Here is a 22,118-nt window from a genome sequence, read left to right as displayed (position 1 = left end):
CATTCTTCTCTTCCTACACCAAAAATTCCAAAACTAAATCTTACCATGATGAGTAGTTTTCCTTGAACTATATAAGAGTAGCATAAGCATAATCTGAAGGATTCTTTTTTTATCCAGAGCATATTATGAAGAGGTAGCACAACAGATATATCCCATTTGGTAAAATTACTGAACGTCACTTACTGAATTGTTTTGTTCCTAATTTAAGTGGGGAAAAAACTGTTAAACTGTTTAAATACTGATCATAATTTTATGATCATAAATTAATGATCATCACAGGAACTGCTGGGCTAGAGTCAGCTCCACAAATCAAAGTTTGTTGAACTTCTTCAAACATTCATAAGAAGAACAGGAATATTGACATACTACAAATGTGGTACCGAAGCATTCAAAAATCAGACTAGAATACATTTTAGGTGTCATTATAACTTATCTATAATTATTATATTTAGACAGTGCTCAGTGATCTCTCAAAATAGACTGAAAATAGACTTATGAGAATTCAGTACTTACCAGTAAGATTTCAATGGTACCAAGAATGTACATTGCTCCTGCAAAGGTTGTACCCAGGTAAAAACAAAGTCCCACTGCTCCACCAAACTCTGGTCCTAAAGATCTTGAAATCATATAATAGGAGCCTCCAGCTGTGAATTTAACCAAAAAGGTTCCAACTTTTCAGATTAATAAAAGCAGTAGAGATCAAAACATTCTGTCATTCAATCAGCCCAGGTACTTTAGAAAATCTCTACATGCATCTCCATTAAAATGTTCTTACCAAACCCGTATTTTATGTTTACATCAACTGTGCTGTTAGAATGTACTCTTTGAAGTGCACATCATCACATGCATTTTCACAAAAGCAGTGTTTTCAAAAATTCAGCTACCCAAATATTTTAAGCATTAGGTTCATCCATCAGAATTAAAGCAAAAACAATTAAAAAATGAAAAGTAAAGAGATATTAGCCAGCTCTGTTGGTTATTTGCCCAAGACCATGCTAAAGAAATGAAAATAAATTTAAAACAAATAGACAGTCTAATCACTTAAAATCAGTAAGCTTTTTTTTTTTAGACAGCTAAAACTGACAAATGAAGATGTTCATAGTTTTTTTCTTATATTACACAAATAATTCAACATATATCAAACAGTTGCACAGAAGTCCTGCTATGTTTTTCTGTTTTCATTAATCCCTGCCAATACTCAGTCAGTTCTGGTGCCAGCTTGGCCCTCAGCAAAGTAGTTGATTGTGGCACTACAGGCTGTTAAACAACCAGTGCAAAGAAGAAAATATGACAGGTAATAGCTGTAGCTGACTCTTTTTTGAGAGGTACAAAGGCACCAATTTGCTGCCCTGACCCACTCTCATGAGAGGTGTGTCTCTTACCATGGGCTTATGCAATACTACAGATGTTACCAAGAAATTACCAAGCCTTGTACAGATTGCAGAACCACCATCCACTGCTGTTATTTTATGTGGCACCCAACAACACTGTCAAGAACATCCTAAGTGTATCATGAAGGTCTATAGAACCCTTGGAACAGTGTTAAGAGGCCCTGGACTATAAATGATCTTTTCAATCCTACCAATCAAAAGAAAAGGCTTTGAGAAAACCAGTACAACCCGGCAGATCAATTCATAGCTGCCAGACAAGTGATTTGCCCAAGGATATGGCTTTTTAGACCGTGGTACTCTTTGAGAAACCTGGCCAACAGACTGACCAACAGTGTCAATCTGTTGGAGAGCTAGTACATAAGTGATAAAAACAAAGACTAGGGGAAATGTGAGCTCTCTCCTGAAGAAACCGAGAGACCTGGTTACCCGGGACATAGAGAAGGTAGTACTCAGTGTCTTTTTTGACTCAGTCTTCACAGAAAGCAAAGGCAGGCACTGAGAGAATAAAGAACTGCCCCATGTAGGAGATCAGGCACAAGACCACTTAAGGAACCTTAACATGCACAAGCCTGAGGACCTGATGGAATGGATATGAAGGTCCTCATGGTACAGCGGATAAATGTCCTGTGCCACTGTTCATTACATTTAAAAAGTCATGGCAGTCTGTTAAAGCTCTCAGAGACTTGAAAAGGTAAAACATAACCCCCATTTCAAAAAAGAGAAAAAAAGAAAGACCTGGAGAACTACAAGCCAACCATTTTCACCTCTGTGCCTGGCAAGATCATGAAGCTGGTCCTATGGTAAGGCATGTGGAATACACAAAGGTGACTGGTGACAGCAAACATGACTTCACTAAGAGAAAATAATACCTGGCAAATTTGATTGCCTTCCACAATGGGGTGACAGCATTGGTGGGTAAGGGAAGAGCTACTGACATCTAGCTGGACCTGTGCAAACCATTTGACACTGTCTCACATAACACCCATGTTTTGAAAATGGAAACTGACAGTGGGACATGGATCTGATGGATGGACCGCTCAGTGAATAAAGAACTGGATGAACGGCCACACTCAAATGGCCAGACTCAGAGAGTTGCAATGAATAGCTCTGTGACTTGCTGGAGACCAGTGATGCCTGGTGTTCCTCAGGGGTCAGTAGTAGGACTGTTACCATTTAACGTCTTTGTTGGTGACACAGTGGGATTGAGTGCACTTTCAGCAAGTTTGCCAAACTCAAAACTGTGTTTGCAGTCAACATGTTGAAGGGAATGGATGTCATCCAGAGGGATCCTGACAGGCTTAGAAGTGAGGCCTTGCGAATCTCATGAAGTTCAACAAGGCCAAATATTGAAAGCAGCCCCACAGAGGACTTGGGGATACTGATAGATAAAAAGCCAAACATGAGTTGGCAATGAGTGCTTCCAGCTTAGAAACCATATCTTGTGCTGCGACCAAAGAAGCGTGAGCCGCACGCTGAGGTAGGAAATTCTGCCCCTTATACTCCATCCCTATGAGACACCCCCCAGTGCTGCCTTCAGCTCTGGGGTTCCCAATAAGAGAAAGATGAACCTGTTGGAGTGGGTCCAGAGGAGGGCAATAAAGATGACTGGAGCAGCTATCCTATCAACAAAGGCTGAGTAAGTTGTGGTTTCTGAACCTGAAAAACATAAGGCTCCAGGGAGATGTTCTAGTAGCTAAAAATAACTATATTTTGAGAAGCAAGATCACTATATCAAACAAAAACAAAAAAGCACAATGAGAATATCAAAAGTTTTTTCATGGCAGATAGAATTTTAGGATAGGAAATTTATTAATTAAAAAAGCAGATTCTTCATTTACAGTTTTTAAACACTGACTTAAAAACATTATGCATTGAAGAGTTCCTTATGTCATAAAATCTACTGTTTTTTATTCTAAAACATTTACCAGTGAAACAAGATTACTGGAACTCTGTACAACCACAGGAGAATATTACCTGAAGACTGTAAATTTAGTTTACTGATTAGTACTTAATAAAACCAGAAAGGACAGTATGACAACTGCCTAATCAGACATACCGAAAACCTTCAGGCTTTTCTTAAACAAAGCTGGATGGTTTTTTTTTCAGAGCTAGAGATTTTACAAAGGGAAGGAAATAAGAAGGAGGATGAATATTGATTAAGTTTACCAAAAACCTTTCTCTACTTTCCTTTGAAAAGTGAATAACAAATATTAGTTTTCAGTTTACAGATGCAGTGAACAGTTTAAACAGATTCACTACTACTAATACTTGCTTTTTAACTTAACAAGCAACAAAATCACTGAGAAAAAGCAGTAAGTTCTATAGTCACAATGCCAAAGTAATGAATAAAAAGTTTATTCTGCCTAGCTTTCTTTCAATCGTAGGTACTTTGTCCCTTCCTTATGTTCCAGGAGTATTAGTACAATAAACTTAAGAAATAAGAGGGAAAAAGAGATGAAAATTTTACTTATCTGAACAGTGACTTGGATAACTATACTTAATTATAAAACAAAAACAGTTGAAAAAAATTCTTACTGCATTTATATTTCACATACTGTATTACATCTGTGAAACAGAATCATAGAATGGTTTGGGTTGGAAGGGACCTTTAAGATCATCTAGCTCCAGCCCCCTGCTATAGACAGTGACACCTCCCTCTCAGCCAGGTTGCACAAAGCCCCATTCAGCCTGGTCTTGAATGCTTCTAAGGAGATGGTATCCACAACCTCTCTGGGCAACCTCTTCCAGTGTCTCACCACCCTCACAGTAAAGAATTTCTTCCTTATATCTAGTCTAAATCTACCCTCTTCCAGTTCAAAGCCATTTCCCCTTGTTCTGTCACTACATGCCCTTATAAAAAATCCCCCCCCAGCTTTCCTCTAGGCCTCCTTCAAGTACTGGAATTCAAGATTCTGCACAAACTGTAGTGTTTAATTTTGCCCAACAACTTATGCATCCACTCTGGAAACTTAGAAAGCTAGAAAAGCTCTAAAACTGAGTATTAATTAATTTAAATATATATATATATACATATATGTATGTATGTATATATATATACACACAATATTTTAAATGTATTGTAAGCATCTGTACAGGGTCCATAACATCAGAATACTGATATTTTCAATTAACTTGTTGAAAACCAAGGATTAGAAGAGCTTCAAAGCAAACTGATTTTGTGTTGAAAACATCTGTTTCATAATTGAAGAGGAACAATTTAACAGGCAAACTTGTTCCTGAAAAAGGTAAATGAGACAAGCATAACCTAAAATGCTTATATAGAAGGAGATCATTATCAGTATGCTGGCTATTATTCTTGCAGAAAACCAAACTATTTCAGATGTTAGTAAATAAATAAAAAGTAATCTAGGAGCAATTTCAGGGGGAAAAAAGCCTTTAATTGTAAATTTAAGGCGAAGTAAATTTCTTTATAAAATAAATCTCTATTAGCTCTAATTATGATATCTTATCTTTCATTCAACAGAACCAAATAATTGACGGTAAGAAAAATGTGCTACAGCTCCTGGAAGGTCTAGGTAGAAGGCAGCATCTCACCTTAAAAAGTCAATTACTAGATACCTGAAACAATACTACAAGTACTACTTCTAATAGCTCATATGATATCTCAATCTTCTGCAACTTATCTCAGATTTGATCATTTATCATTTGACCATTTTTTATCTAAGATTTAAAAAAAATATTGATTACCTGGAACCACACCATTTGTTGCTATTGCACTCATTGAAATTGCAGTTAGCATAGTCTGTGGAAAGATGAAACAAAAAATATTTGAAGTATTTTGAAAGATGGGACAAGACAGTGATCAAAAGCATTTAAGAATTTACTGATAAAACTTCATAGCAACTAAAACTGATCATCTTTAGTTAGATATTTCCATGTAAACTGAGGGACCTTCTACAGAATGATTAAGTCTAGATGCTTCAGAGAGCCTTCAAAGAGAATTTGATGAGTACAGACCACTGAGTGTGTACTTAAGATATTCTTTATTCCAATTTAATGGTATTGACAAACCAGCAAAGTTTCACTGCTATGACAAATTCATCTACTGTTGGTTTCACATCTCCCAAAATGAATTTATAGACACAATGCCAGTAGTTCATGTTTTGGTTTGTTCAAAAGTTGTAAAAAAAAATAATAATAATGGAAGACTTCAGGTCTCAATGTGACACAATGTGTATCATGAAATATTTGCTAAGAGCTCATTGAGTAGAATCCATTAAACACTTCAAGCTAAAACTTCCTATCACTGGCTCACAGAAAACCCAATATATGCTGAAGGGACCCATTACATTCAGAGCATACATTTAAATGTTATAGAAGACATTGTCATCTAAACTCATCCTGTATCTCCCAATTGTACGGAAATTTTATAGAAAAATTATTATTATTTTATAGAGAAATTTATCTTAAGGAAAAATCCTGTACTGTTTATCTATACAAGAGAAAGCAGCTGTATTCTGGTAACAGAATAGTAAACCAATCAAAAATAAAGAAAAAGATTATCTTACACAAGCACAACACATGAAAACAATGATGAAAGACTCAAGAACTCCAGCTGTTCCTACAATCCATGTCAGACGTAGGAAAAGAATAACTCCCAAGATGTTTTGCAAGCAAGGCAGATACACACCGATAAATGTGCCCATTCGTGGAACCTGGAAACAAAGACACACAGAACTGTTCAGGCTTCACCATTAACCTTCGGCACTTCATGAATGTCAGGCCTTTTCTGTTGAAATACTCAACTTAGAAGCAATAAATATACATACTAGGTCTCCAGGTACAGAAGTTAGTCTTAAATCACAACTCAGGCTGTGAAAAATGCAGCCAATTTAAAACAGCAAGCAAGGGTTGCACTAGATTTTCAAGCACATAAAAGGACACAATGCCACACAGACTTATTTCTTTATTTTTTAACATACTGAATAATGTTAGTAACATTGATGGTGTATACAAGCTCAGTTATTACAGAATCACTGAACAGCTAAGTTGAAAGGGACCTCTGGAGGCTACCTGGTCCAAACCCTCTGCTCAAGCTGGGACACCTAGAGCAAATTGCCTGGACAACGTCTATACAGTTTCTGAAGGTCTGCAAGGAGGGAGACTCTACAAATACTGCTCTGTGTCAGTTCTCTCTCATCTGTACAGCAAAGTGTTTCTTGATTTTTAGAAGAAACTCTTGCCTTCCAATTTGTATCTACTGCCTCTTGTTCTGGCACTGAGCATCAGTGAAGAGAACAGGGCTCCATCCTCTTTGCAACTTCCCTTCAGATATCAGTGTGTATAAATGAAATCCCCACAAGTTTCCCCTTCTCCAGTCTGAATAGTTGCTTCTCTCATACCTCTGCCTCTCTCCTATAGTCAAAGTGTTCCAGTACTATATTATGCCATTAAAATTATACTCTACCAGACTATTGCTTAACTTCTGATTAATTTCAGACAACAAAGAGTAAAAAGAAAACATATACAAATCATGCTTTCAGGCTGCAAGTTGATATAGTGCAAGTAAATACAGTGTTCATTTGGCCAGTCAGTTCTAGATGGACTAACACTGGGCTGCATTAACAAAAGCCAAAAACAAACAAGAAACCACAAACTGATAAACAAGTGAAGAACAGCAATAGGCTACGGACTTTATTCCACAGCCTTGATCACTGTCTGTCCTGGTTTCAGCTGGGAAGGAGTTGACTTTTTTTTCTTTGCAGTGTCTGGTATGATGCTATGTTTAGGCTTTAAGAGAAAAACAATGTTGATAACAGAGCAATATTTTAGTTGTTTAGTTGTTTTAGTTGTTGAGTAATGCTGTATGCAGCATATGCATGGAGCCAAGAACATTTCAGTTTCTCAGCTTATTGTACTGCCTTGCCAGTGAGGGTGGCTGAGAGAACACAGGAGTTGGGAGGAGACAGAATCAGGACAGATGACCTATACTAAGCAAAGGGACTTTCCATACCATATGACATCACGCACACACACACACAAAAAACTGTTGAAAAATAGTGAGGAGATGGCTAGGGGAGCAGCTGCTGCTTGGGAACTAGCTGGACATCAGTGGGTGGCTGGTACACCACTTGCTTTGCGCATATATGATTATTAATACTACTACTTCCTTTCCTCTTCCTTTTCTGTCTTGGTAAAAGAGCATTTATCTCAACTCATGAGTTCTAATCCACAGCCCTTCCTTCCCCATCCCCCAGTTCTTTCCCTCATCCCACTGGGAGCAGTTGAGGGGATGTAGGGTTGGAGGGGGCAGGGGTAATAAGCAAATGGCTGCATGGTGCTTTGCTACATGTCAGGTTAAGCCACAACACTGTCCCAGCAACTCCCAGTAGCAGTCAAGTCTTAACAAAAACAGTTCTAGCGCAAGTATTCAGGTACAATACTATAAATCCCTCCTCCAGTAAAATAAATCCCAGTTATAACCTTAATTCCAAGCACCTTTTTGTATCTGTCTTCCCAGGTGCTTCTTTCCTTCTATTCTTTCTCATCTGCTTTTCCTTCTTCCTTCATAGCTCAAAATATAAGATCAGTAGCAGCACCCCTTCTACAGACAAATAACTCCCAGTACTCTCATTCTCCCAATATCTACCCTAAGTTTCCCAGATTCAGTTTTCATGTCCTACCAGTCATAGCTCATCATCCCTCCTTGACTGCAAAGTTTTGATCCTGGCTTTCTCCTTCTAAGACAGCTTCCTGCTCACAGAAGGCTCAGTACAGTATCTTAATAGAGCCTGACAAGGTTGCTTATGTTCCTCTCAAACAAAGGTATAGATAGGCAGTTGGGGCACCCAGCAAACAACCATTGGAGATCTTAGCTGCTCTCTACAAACAAACATGCTGAAGAGAGCCTCCTCCAAACACAGGAACAATAGACCTAATACAAAAAACAAACAAAAAACCTGCTGCCATATTAAGAAGAAATATATTTCTGATCATAAAATGTGGCTTGTTCCATTTCAAGTTTTCTCTAATTTCAACCTGAGATAAAAATCCAGCCAACTGAAATGTATCAATAAATCAGTCAAATGAGAAGAATGTCAAACTGCATCCTCACCACAGCTAAAACAAAGTTGCTGTTGATAATACAAAGACAGAAGGAAAAAAAACTAAGAGGGAACTGAGATGCATGTAATGCTTGTTTTGGGTCTGAGTTTTACATACATTTCATATGGACTTCTACAACAAGGTGCTGCTAAAACACGCTAGCGAGATCAATAAACACTTCTGCCTTTCTCTCTTCTGTTTTTAGAGAATCATGTGATTTCTTTTTAGGCTGAAAAATATTTCTCTTTATGTGGCTAGCTTTGTCGTAACTTATCAAAAGTTCAGATACCTTGACTTCCTTTCGCTTGCTATCTTCATCTGCTTCATGTTCCACCACACCTTGAGTCACATTCGTGTAGTTTGCTAGTTTGTTAAGAAGAGATGACACCATTGGATTGCTATCCATTTCCTCCTGTCAGGATTTTAAGAAAACTGCATATAGTAAAAACTTAAATTATGATTTTATGATACTACTTCAAACATACACTCAACAGGTTATTCCTGAATCACTCTAATCTGAAAACTAGCATGACCAAATACCAGTCACATGTCAAAGAACAACAGTAAATCTTTATAGTTGAATGCTACATGATTATATTGCAGTCCCTCCCTATACTGCAGTGGCAGGGTCATGACATATAGACACAAGCTGAATGCTGGAAAAAAAACCTAAAAGTAGCCTTAAATAATTTTCTCAAGCACCTTCGGCCTCTCACGAACCATGCTCCATAAGGACTACTCTTAAAACAATGTACATATTTTGAACAAATGTATGTTTTGGAACATATTCACATAAGATGTAATTAAATATATAAAATATTACTTGACACAGAAGCAAGCTGATCTTTCTTCAGCCAAATATCTGCTATAAAACCAAAGCATGGTGAAAAAAAAGTAATAAAATCCTAAAGAAACACATACGATAAAAGGATACCAAGAGAAGCAGAACTAGAAGATTGAGTCAAGTATGCAGGATCAAATACTGGGAGGAAGAAAACAGATTGGAACCGAAAACAGTAACATACAAAAACTAATCTTTGCCTGAAGGTATTAGGTCATGACAATCACAGTTATAATATCCTAACTTCTTGAACTTTTTAATGATCTTTTACAAATACAAATCAGCTGAAAATGTTACGGCTCTAGGAAACACAAACTACAAAACACAAGATACCAAAAAAATCCAACGCTACATCAGCAATGTGTTGAAAATAATTAATGCAAGCATATATTCAAAGATGATTAGGGACAATGAGGGAAAAAAAAAAAAGCAGCAGCAACAAATTGTCAACACTGAGTAATACTATGTCTTATTTGAACAAGAGGTACTTTGCATATTGATTTATGAATTCGAGTTTGAAGGAGATAAATCCAGAGACAAAACTCTGGTATCATGATTTCTGTCAAAAAAATTAGTAAGAAATTTCGTAAATGGCAAAGAGATTTAACAGACAAACATGAGTGACTCAGCACAATCTTCTCTAAAGTTCGATGAAAAGCAGTGCATAAATATTTGTCATACAGGAGAACTGAAAGATTATGTTTTCTGGGCTAACATTTTTTGGAAGAAAGAAGGTAGGAGCATAGAAGGACAACAACAGAATGGGAGGTTGAATGCAGTGCATATATGTAATGCATATATATACTATATATATGTATAGTATTATATAAATTACAAAACAAAACATGTATACAGACACATACACAACAAAATGAGAACTTACCTCAAAGAGAGCCATATTTTTACCTTCGTACATGTTTCCTCTGTCCATCTCTGCGCTGTTAATAAATGGACTACTTTCCCTGGAAATACCATCTCCTAGCAGAAAACAAAACAAAAATCAGCAAGGTTCATCATACAAAGGATATTCTCAGGATGTTGTTTTAAGAATATTCCAGGAAGCAAATGGAACTGCAGTCAAATTCCTACTTCAAAAACAGGACAACTATGAAATACCTAACCTGATAAGGAACAACCATTCTGAAAAAGCTACAAGTCACTTAAGGTAGCTATATGATTTTAAAAAGAAATAACTTGGGTTTTTTATTGTTGTTTTTTGATGCCTTAGGCTTTCAATGTTCAAGAAGTTATGAGTTCAAGAAGGTATGAGTCAGTTGCACAGGGACTCTATGACCACACCTAAAGAAATACTTCAGTAGTATTGAGGCAGGAATTTATGAAAAAAAAAGTTGGACGAATTATTGTGTAAAATTTGCAGAGACTCTACAATATGCCATGTTTATTCTATTTCTTGTTGAGATACCAATACCAATACCAGCTGTAGATTCTCTGAGCTGCTCCAGAGCACCTTTTCAAATACATCATCACTATCACTAGCGTCTAGCAATACAGTGCAAGAATGTGCTCGTACTGTCACAACTCTGGAAATCCCAGATTGCCTCATTTGGCCTTACAAGTTACAGCAACAATAACTATACGTAGCCTCTTTGCTACACAATTGAAAAAGAGCTGGAGAAAAAAAAAAACTGTACTCCTTTTCCTGTGTCCTTCACTCTACCCTTTCCAGGGCACCTCTCCCAACCTGAAGTCCCAGAACAAAACTATTGTAAACAAGGGACACCTGACAGCAGTACTATCTTGGTTGTAACAGGAGAGAAGTACATCCAATTACCTCAAGAAGATAAGACTAAAAATATTCCTGCAAAAGATCCTTGCCATGTTCATCACTCCCTCATTCAGTAGGCTTCACACTATCACAACACTGTGACAGAAGCTGCAATATTATCGTAAGAGATTCAAAAGACAGCTATTGTCCATTAGTCCTCTAGAATTACTTCCATGGTCCAAAACAGCTGTTAATTTGTTCACAACTTCTGTTCTTACCTGATGTTTTATCTTATCCTCCAGCTTCCATTTTTGTTTCTCTATAGATTATAAATAAAGCCACACTGCTTCAAGTCCTACAGCCTGGCTAGTTTCCCCCACTTTCTCAGGCATCAGCTTTCAAGTTTGGTTGGTTTTGCTGTTGTTCATTTTCACAATGCACGGAATGCATCAGTTCAGCACAAGACTGTCAGGGAAACTGGCTTTTATCCTTTAATTAGCCCCACCGTATGATAGGAAATAGTTGAGCCAACTTTTCTGCACAAAACAAAATGCAACTATGTCCTCAAATACATGCTGACTTCTCACATCATCACGCTAAAGCATACCAGTACTAGAACTTCGTAGTTTCTTATCAAAATTAGCAGAACATTGTTTTCTTCAGTTGCATTCCTTGAAATGATTATGCTATTTCTGTTGAAGTTTTTAAAAAGCATTCCTTCCGAGACCAATTCAGCAGTTAAAACTCTTACATTTGATAAGGTTTCTTAATATTTGTCTTACTAAGACCACAGTTCTGTTGACTTTTCTTGTCCACTGGCAGCTAGTAGTGGTACTTATTAGCTAAGTACTAACACTCCCTTTGGGGTACAAAGGAGTAGTCTTCAAAAAATGAGTTGGTGCATTTCAAGTGTTGGTTTGCATTTGGACAGGGCGTAACGTAACTGGAGTTATGACTCAGCAGTAAATATTAGACCACACAAAGTATCAAAAAGATATACTAAACTATATATTGTGAATATTTATTCACTTTATTAAACTTAACACTTTTAGAAGTAAAATGAACTTCTCTGCACCGTACACTGATAATTTAGGTTGTAGATAGCTGAATACTGAAGTCCTCCTTTATAAGCTCAGGTTTCACCAGGGAGGTTTAGGTTGGATATCAGGACAAACTTCTTTACACAAAGGGTTGTTAAGCACTGGAATAGGCTCCCCGGGGTGGTGGTTGAGTCACCATATCCGAATGTGTTCAAAAACAGTTTGGATGTGGTGCTCAGGGACATGATTTAGTGGTGGGTTGTTAGGGTAGCATGGTTAGTTCGTGGTTGGACTTGATGATCTTGAAGGCCTTTTCCAACCTGAGCAGTTCTATGATTCTATGTTTCTTGGTTCTGTTCCAGTAAGAAAAAACTCAGAGTATCATCTCTAACAAACAAGTCTTGTCAAACACACCTTCAAATTTCAAATGGAAAAACATAAAACAGGATTTCTATTCCTCAAAATCCTATTTTTTTTTTCTCAGCATTTCCAGCCAGCATCACACCTGTCCATGTCTCTCTAATAATTATGAGAAAAGTAACTATACCTACTGTATCACTCTAACCCCTAATAGAGTAAGCTAGTTTTCCAACAGCAGATACATCACAACACACAAATTACAGAATAACCCAGGGCTGTGTGCTAAAGTTCTAGCCCAAACATTATAACTGCAAGTGCCATTAAGCCATTTCTCATTAACACTTCCATACACCAGAGAAAACATATGTTGGAATTAGGCCTGCATTCAAAGTATTTGTCTTGAAGGCCAAAATGCACTTGCATCAAATTCTTATTCCCTTCCTTTTGTTGCCGTGCAAAATCTGGCAGCAGAGAGGCAGCCTGAGAAAATGGCATCTGACCTGGAAGTCAGATTTGTGTGTGAAGCAAAGGTGTGTAATTTGATTCCACCATGTGGAAAAAATTGTACCCACTGACATTCATTGTCACTAGCTGAACGTTTACGGAGAGCAAAGAAACCATGGGCTACCCACTCCCTCCTGAGAGAAGGCAGTGAGCCCCCTGCTTGCACAGGGCCCGGAGGCATATGAAATCCCCCAGGAACACAGACAGGGCCCTTGGGTAACCCCTTCATCAGATCAATGCTGCAGCTGCTACCTGAGCCCTGCAGTTGTACCCTTGGCTTCTAAACAAGATTGTGAAGGCTCTCCTAGCACAACAGTCAGCAAGTTGGAGGCCAGGTGACTGCAGCTGTAATGTCTGTGCAAAGCAGCAGATCGCTACTGGGGTTTTTTTGTTTAAATTTGTCAGAGGAGGGAACCAAAGGATCCTCTTCTGTGCCTTCTTCTTACAACTGTTGCTTTGAAGAGCAGAAGCAGCATTGCTGCCAATGGTGTGCAGAGCTCTGCTGGCCCAGCAGCAGTTTGCAGGAGGAGCCAGGTAGAGCTGTGTAAAGGCAGGTGGGAGGGAGGTGGATAGAGGGAAAGATAAGTAAGAACAAAGCAGGAGGTTCTCAGCGATGGCAGGCAGAGATGGATGTTGGCTCTGCTCGTGTCTGTATTTTTCTACTCCTTCATTTCTCCAGAGGCAGAATGAAGATAAGGCCCAGGTCAAAGGGTCTTGACAACGTTAAAGCACAATGATTATTTTGCCCATAGGGCAATCAAAATACCTTCATACAAAACTGTTAGTCTTGGTGTTCAGAAATCCTGTGCCTACTCTGGTTTCTCTGTGCCACTCTCAGAGCTGAAGTTAGGAGCTTAGTCAGACTTGTGTCCACCACTGTGAAGGATAGAATAAGCTCAGGCTTTTCCTACCTTTGTGGGCATATCCCCCTTCCCTCCCTATAGCAGGGCAATTGGACCTAGATGATCTTAATGGTCCCTTCCTACCCAAACCAGTCAATGAATGTTGGCATACTGAGGCCACAGGTTGTGCATTTCAGCAGTGATGACAGTGACATGAAAGACAAACCACGTTCTGGACAGCCATGCACAGCAGTCAGGTCATGAAAGTGGTTCAGTGAGCTCATCTACTCAAATTGGTGGACTATGACCAAGGAACTATGTCCAGAGCTGAATAATGGCTTCAATGCTTTGGAAACAATTGTGGCAACACTGAAATATAGCAAATTTTTCACCAGGTGTTTCCCATGAATGCTCACACAGGAACAGACTGGCCCCATGCTAGTTTGAAGACTGTGAAGCACACTATCAATCTTGTCTGGACTGTCCTACAAAACCCTATACAAAACTGTATATACTGGATTTAGTGCCTTCTGACTTCTATGTGTTAGGGCCGATAAAAAATGAACTATGCAGGAGACATAATTCCTACCAACAATCCAGCCATAGTAGCAGTAGGTCACCTCATTGGTTCATACACACAAATGCAGCATACAAGTTCTTGTTCATCGCTAGTGAAAATGCATAGCTAATGTTGGTTACTATATGAAAAATAATGTTCTGTAGTTGAGAATTTGCCCTACTAAACAGAATTATGGTGTTCTTTGTATCTATCTATTGTAGTTTCCACAGAAATAAATAGGAGGCATTACTTTCAGAGCAATCTATATTCTTCATCAGGAGTGAGTGGAGCAATGCTGAGCTGGGAGAGAACTGTTTTGCTGCAACTTTCCATGCAGCTAACTAGAGTGTGTGTGCTAACTACACAAATACTTGCTGTCACTGCAAAGACACTATCAAGATAGGAAAAAAAACAATCTGAGTAAGTGAAACCACTTATTTAGCAGTAATGCCATTACAACTATATCACTGAATGACAGTGATAGTTTTTCCATCCTGCATACTCTAAGGTAGACCATGAAAAAATGTCTTGTAGAAGTCTTGTCTTAGGGAAAGTGGCAGGGCAGAGCCTGGGGACAGAGGTGGGAAACAGTCATCTAAGTGATCCTGAATCTGCACTTGGATGCCTGTTCAAGAGATTAAGGACAAAAAAAATATTAGACCATTTAATCTTTTTTTACCATGTGTCCACAGATTAAGAATTTCTGCATTAGGCAGTACAACCTTGAGAAAACATGCTAAGATCTGACCCTAGTGTTTTCAGAATTGAAATAAAAATTGCAGTTTTATGACGGTGATGATGATTAATGATTTTCAATTAGCAGAAAAATCTCAAAGAAGTTTTCCTTATTTCTAATTTAACCTGGCTTTTTTCAAAGTTTTTGCTGTAATTTCTTCATACACCTTCCAAACATAATATGCAAGGGAAGACATGCAAGAAAAATTCAAGCTCTAAAAATCAAGTACAGCTTTCTAATATTAGGCTCAACTGTGCTATTTAAAGAAGTATAATAATCACCTTTCTACTCCAAGGATCATGCCAGCCCTTTTTAACACAGCATTAAACCAAGCTCATGCTATTCTATTCCAGCCTGATCCCTAAATCCTTTCCAGATTCATGATTTCCTTTCTGTTCCACACTATACCTGTCCCTTATTGCTCACACTCAAAAAAATGTTCCTATTTGACTTCATATTCAAATACATTCTGTCCAAACAAGCCCCACTGAGCAAGCATCTGTATCTCTTGTTACACTACGGGAGTTTAACATCAATCTGAAAAAGAAAAGCTAGTAGTCTTTTAATGGAATACAGGTGGTGTTCAGAGAAGCAGGAATTATTTAAGTTGAATCACAAACTATAAACCAGATAACTTGGCCTTGGTAAAGTAACTGTTCTCTAAACAACTAAGCAACAAGTACCTGCTTTTGTTTGATTAAAAAAAAAAAGAAAAAAGCTTGCATAGTTTTCGAAAACTAGAAAAAAGCGTTCCAAAAAAACAACTCTAGAGCACAGCCCAGGTATGCTGGAATATGTTCCAATTATCAAGATACAATGAAATGTCCCTTTCCAAACAAAAACTTAAGTAGCACAATCATGACATTAGTATTGGGTCAAATTAAGAACGGTCTAGCCACTGCAAACTGAAAACACAGAGGTCCTGTTTGCACGAGGGTAAATCCACTGCTAACATAAAGAAACAATTTAAGGTTTAAAAAATTGGTTTAAAAGTCACTTAATGTGAAATATCAAAATGTCACATTCAAGAAGATTACCTGTGCCAAAAAGTACAATTCTATCTTCTATATCATACGTATTTACTTTCTACATGTCCAATTTTATTTTTTTATTAGCAAGCAAAAGGACTCAGACAATATTAAAAAATTAATTTCTTACCCCTCCTACTCCAAAAACATACATTTTATTGAAGTACACTAAAGAGTACTATAATAGACTCAAATTTTTGAAAGTCACTGTCTTACTTTAATTCAAATTATGAAGACATCAGTAACCTTGTTTGAATACATCCTGCCTATCATAATTTTTACATGGGGTGAGACTGAAAATTCAGTGCAATCTACTTCATTCACAATTTACTTTTTAATAAGGAATTGTTTAAATATTTTCAATAAATCATTGATTTCTGACATTGTAACAATTAACGGCTAGCACAGTTTAAATTAACTTGAAAAGCACAACAAAACGTACTTAAGCTCCTTGTAAACCCCTTTACATAATGGAGGATTCCAACACCATATCCACTCACCTTATTTGCATCCCCAAGTTTTAATTTCCCTTTTCCGCAGCTATTTTAACTAAGCACAGTGTAATTTCAATGACAGCACACTGTAAAATTTTAATCAATTCTTTACAAGGCAGCAGGAAGTACAGAATCTGCTACTTCAGTAAAATACTCAATAGATCTATGGTACCGTGTTTTAAAGAGACTCACGTGGATTTTGCCCACTGTCTTCATTATCTCCTTCATTCATAATTAAGGAAAATCAAACAATTCCTCTCTGGTGATTCTTCATATATCAAGAAGAGAAACAAACTGATGGTTGCTTCTTCCCAGCTTTGTGTAAGACCTCAAATCCTGTTTCTTACTAGTATTGGATTAATCCTGCAACAAGTCATTAAGGCTTCACACAGTGTGAAACAGGCACATGACACAGTCAAACTACATGACAGTCACAGAACCCACTGATCAGAATTAAGCTGAAGGATTTCCGTCAGCAATTAATACTATGCTTAGTGAAATGGGCTGGATCAAGTCACTCAAATCCCATGTCTTTACCTAATAATAAATGCAGCTTAAGGTTTTCTTCCCATTAAATAAATTCACTTCAAAATGCTTCCAGTAAATGTTAACAGCAAATAATAGTGACCTATTCCAAAGACTCATCTATGGTCAAAAAAGCTGGTTTAAGCATCAAGTACATATGAATAGATCTTCAGCACGCAGAGCTGCTAAACGCTGCTTTTATGTAGGAAGCACTGAAGATGTAGCAGATGAATAAAACACTTTAATATATAATCAGAATGATTTTGCAAGCTCTTTTTTAAATATCAAAACACTTGTTTTAGAAAAGAGATTCCTTTTAAGCCCTGTTTCATAAGTTGTTAATTCTCTTTCAAATTAGATATATCAGTATCAATGTTTTCTAGTTTGTTTATATATCCATACTAGCCTAAAGCAACTTCATATAAATGGTTACAATTCATTAAATTGATTTTATTGCTTACAACCTACTATTTCCTGTGGTGTAATCTTTTAATCACACCAGAAAACTACTTTCCTCTACAATCCTAACACCTACATAAAAAAACAACAACCTGTGGAAAGGCCAAAAAGTGTTGAAAGCCATTCCAGGAACATTTCCTAAAGTTCCTCTTACAAGAACTGCTTTAACTCACTGATGCTAACAAATCTTACCTCCTGTTACTTTCTGCTTACTCTCAACAACCTCCTCCACAACCAGTCATGTCAGCTGTTTTTGAGGAATGTTATAAAATTCCCTTTCTCAGTCTGAAAAGACAAAAGGCAAACTTTCCATTCTTCACAAAGCAAGAGACTGAATGCTTCCTTTCTTCTTCCAAAGAGAGAATGTGATTTTTTTTTTTCTTTAGATACATATTAGTTTTCATAATAAATACATAAATGTTTTCTAAAGAGATTACCAGTCAAACTGTCACCATCCAAAGGCTCCCATAATGATTTCCTAAACAGGCTGGACACTGTTTATTTTTGATTGCTGTGAGTTAGCTAAAGATTATAGCTAATTAAGGAAACTAATTAAGAAATAAGAATTAAGAATTAAATTAGAAAGCACATAAATACTCTCTCATTGACAGGAGCATTATTAAGACATGTGTGATTCAAGAGCAAAGTTATTGAAGGACCAGAGTTAATACACTCATAACTGCTCACAAGTTCACTTCTGAAGTAATTCTAAGAGACTGAATTGCCAAAATAGCTTAAAGTAAAAGATGTAATGGCTCAAACATTTGGCAGAAGAAAAAAAAAAACGTTACAGGAGCACCTGTAAGAGACTGAGATGTTGGGATTCACCTTCCTGGGGCTAATTTCAAAAGAGGGAGAAGGAAGAGCACAGTAGTACAATTTTACAGTTAAAACTGAATGTGGTTTGCACTTCCTGACACATTGTTCAATTTATTATAGATGATAAGGTTTAAAATTAACCAGTTTCTGCCAAAATGCTTCCTATCTGCTGCCCATCCTTACACTTGGTGAGCCAGCCAGGAGTCACCCACAAAAAGTAATACTGATCTTACGATTGCTTTCCTAGGAGGTTAGCAGCATGGCTGGGATGGGGGAAATCTATCCTCATGGGGAAAGAGCTACTCAGACACATCTTGGGATTCCTATTCTCTCCATGGCATGCGCTGGCTTCTATCATAGAAAAATGGAGCCCAGTTGGAGATGGGAGAAACATTGCTAGCTCCTCAGCCCACATGGCTGCTTAGATTGAGGGCCTAGAAAAAAGTATTATGACAAACAAGGAGAGGCAGCTGGCTGCTTCTACTGTAGCATGGCCTCTGTTAATAGCATTAAATCATCTAAATATTTCAGAACAAAATCTTGAGGAAGAAAATAACTCACTACATGATAGAGTTAAACAGCACAAGCATAAACTTGCTATGCTTACAGATAAGGCCACCCAAACTGGCCCAAAACCACAAGTCAGAGCCTACTGCAAGCAAAGGGGACCCCGAGCATCTAATTTCTGTGGCCTTAACAATATTGGAAAGGAAAACTGTTAAAAAAAAGATATCTGAAAACTAGAGGCCCTGGTAGAACTGGACCCGCTAGATATCCATCATATAGTCATGCAAAAAAACCAAGAAAATCCAAGAAAGGCCAGTGAGGGTACCACCTGAAGACTCAATTCCCCTCAAATAGTTATGTGTGTTACAGTTTCCCTTCTACTACAGCCAAACTAATGAACGGATCTAGCCCAGCACTTCCAACAGAGGCCAAGAGAAGTGTCCTGGTCTGGCTACGAAGGCTATGAGAAGCCGAAAGTATTATAGTAAATGGCCTCAAAATTTCTAAGCTAGCATGTATTACAACACAACCAGTCTTAAGACAACGATTATATGTGACTGCCATATACAGTGAGGAAAATCACTCTTTAATTCAATGGATTATGGCAGACTGTTGACTGATGTGGCCTAATAATCCAGATAAACCCACCCATAGTGGGGTATAGAATTCTATGAAAGAGCTCCAGAATTAAGGAGCTAGGTATGAGAGAAGCAATCTACGAGGACACTTCCGAAAGTCTTGACTTGATCAAATTCACTGCAGGTATGAGAGACTTGATTCTACAGTAAACTCTCTCCCCATCACTATGGGACATTTATAGTGATCTTAAATCTTTTGTAGGCCTTTGTGGCCATAATTCAACAGCCCCACTCCTGGCAAATGCAGCATAACCTCATACAGGCCAGGGTACAGTTTAGTAAGACTGAAAAACAACCTAACCATGTCCTCCTAAACCTGTAGAGGCAATTAAACAAAAAACAACAATTTACATTCTCACCCACTAAGAGGGAAGATATCAGGATTATAAAAAAGATTCCTCTACAGGCACGGAGGCTAGAAGACACCCCAACACTGAATCTGAAAAATGTCCTCAGGGGCCCAAGCAGCCACAGCTGGGCCTCCAAAAGATGTCTCAACTCATGGCTTGAAGAGGGGGGCATGGTTACCTGAGGATTAGGGCCTCCAGAGAGGAGCATAGGCCCTACGTCAAACTGACAACATGCTTTTCCCCCAAAAAATATATGGCAATAGTTGACACGGGAGCATAGTCCATGGTGACACGTAAAGTTTCCAGTAAGTGGGCTATTATAGGAGAATATGGGGGAAAAATGATCCCTATGGCACAAACCTGATTAAAAATGGGTTTTGGATGCCTACCTCCTCAGGAGTACAATGTATACATTCCTGTATTGGTAGAATAGATATTAGGCATAGATAAACTGAGGGGACTGACTCTCCAATTGGAGAGTTCAGCTTACGAATTAGGGGTATTACTGTCCAGTCAGTACAGTCAATTCTGCAGGGCTATGCAAAGCATGAGTGCATTTGGGTGTCCCAACCATGCTGGATCACTAATACAGGACAATATAAAATCCCAGGAGGTCAGGAAGAAATCACTCCAACAATACAAGAATTGGAAAAAGTAGGGATCATCAGACCAGCACATAGCTCCTACAACTCCCCTACATGGCCAGTAAAGGAACCAGAGGGGACTTGGTGGATGACAGTAGACTACAGAGAACTGAACAAGGTCACCCTCCCAAATCACATGGTACACAATATTGTCACCCTCCTGGACACATCAAGGATGGAGCTAGAAACCTATCACTGTGACCTAGACTTAGCTAACGTGTTCTTTAGTATCCTCATTGCTAAAGAATCACAAAACCAATTTGCATTCACACAAAAGGGTAGGCAGTGAACCTTTCAGGTCCTACCACAAGGATACATACATTCACCAACTTATTGCCATAATTTGGTAGCCTGTGACTTGGTGGGGTAGAATAAAGTAGATAACATCAAATTATATCATTATATTGATGATTTAATGCTAACTTCTGCCTCTTTGGAAACTCTTGGAAAAGTGGTAGGTTCACTATCAAACTACCTTATGAGAGAAAGGGTGGGCTATCTATCCACAAAAGGTTCAAGTGCCCAGACTATCAGTAAAATTTTTGGGAGTCATCTGGTCAGAGAAGACGAAAGTTTACCCAGTGCCATTATAGATAAGATACTAGTGTTTCTCATACTAACTACAGCAAAGCATCTACCAGAATTTTTGGGCACCCTAGGATACCAGACAACCATCTGCCATGGTTTTATGATTTTTGTTATCAGTATTCCACATCATAACATCATGTAGTGCTATGGGAGCTAAAGAGTTAATGCTCCAGTTTCATGGATTTTCAATAGTTCCAGGTATAGCTGTCTCAGAAAAGAACTACATATCCCAGAAGATTTTTCACTGTTCTGTTTCCATTTTCCATTCAGAGGGAAAGATCAATCTGTTTATAAGTCACAAGATGTCCTTTTACCCTTTCTGCTTGTCTCTGCAGCGCCCGTGCTCCATACTTGTCTCGCCTTCAGCATTAGAGTAAGGCTTTTGGTTTTTGGACACTCTCTCTCACTTTACATGATTTATTAGCTTCAATTCCAATCATCCTGTATTATACTGTGTTATCCTGCATTCCAATATCTTTTTTCGTAAATTAGCTTTCCTCCTCAGATCGTCGCCACTGTTTTGTTTCTTTTGTTTTCATCTCCCTACCCCTTCCCCTCTTCCCCCTTTCCTGGAGCATGGGTCTGTGGGTCCCCACACCCCATCAGTCATGGAACCGGACCAAAGCAGCCTGTAAACAGTCAACATCTTCATACCCCTTGCACCTTGCACAAATCCTGAGGCCTCTGTACAGACTAATTAAGAAAGGCCAATCATGAGATAAGGGACAGATGGAATAAGATGCTTTTCAGCGAGCCAAATCAACCATCAAACAAGCACAGGCACTTAGTATATTCAATCCCACTCTACCTCCAAATTAGACAAGCATGTAACCCAGGAAGGGTTTGGATGGGAACTGCAGCAGTGTCAGGGTTCTGGTCTTAGGTTTGGTATGGAACAGAAGAAAAGTATAGCCCAATTGAAAAATTGGCAGAAGAGCCAATAATACAAACAGCAGAAATAGCAGTAAAAACAACACTACCTATTCAAGGGTGGGTAAAAGA

General features: G+C 38.1%; 1 protein-coding gene across 2 annotated transcripts in view; it reads right to left on the bottom strand.

Moving 5' to 3' along the window:
- Positions 1 to 22,118, bottom strand: part of SLC12A7 (solute carrier family 12 member 7) — a 66,876-nt gene that overhangs the window by 37,343 nt on the left and 7,415 nt on the right. For both annotated transcript variants that reach the window (XM_031608321.2, XM_031608322.2), the window contains exons 2-6: positions 10,181 to 10,275; positions 8,746 to 8,868; positions 5,921 to 6,067; positions 5,100 to 5,154; positions 514 to 644 (exon numbers count right to left, since the gene is read on the bottom strand). In XM_031608321.2, the coding sequence (XP_031464181.1) occupies positions 514 to 644; positions 5,100 to 5,154; positions 5,921 to 6,067; positions 8,746 to 8,868; positions 10,181 to 10,275 (551 nt within the window). The remainder of the gene's footprint in view (positions 1 to 513; positions 645 to 5,099; positions 5,155 to 5,920; positions 6,068 to 8,745; positions 8,869 to 10,180; positions 10,276 to 22,118) is intronic.

This window comes from Phasianus colchicus, chromosome 3 (genome assembly GCF_987193195.1).
Source record: "Phasianus colchicus chromosome 3, bPhaCol1.hap1.1, whole genome shotgun sequence".
Taxonomy (NCBI): domain Eukaryota; kingdom Metazoa; phylum Chordata; class Aves; order Galliformes; family Phasianidae; genus Phasianus; species Phasianus colchicus.
Note: the sequence above shows the minus strand (reverse complement) of the source record. Positions and strands in the feature narration are given on the sequence as shown.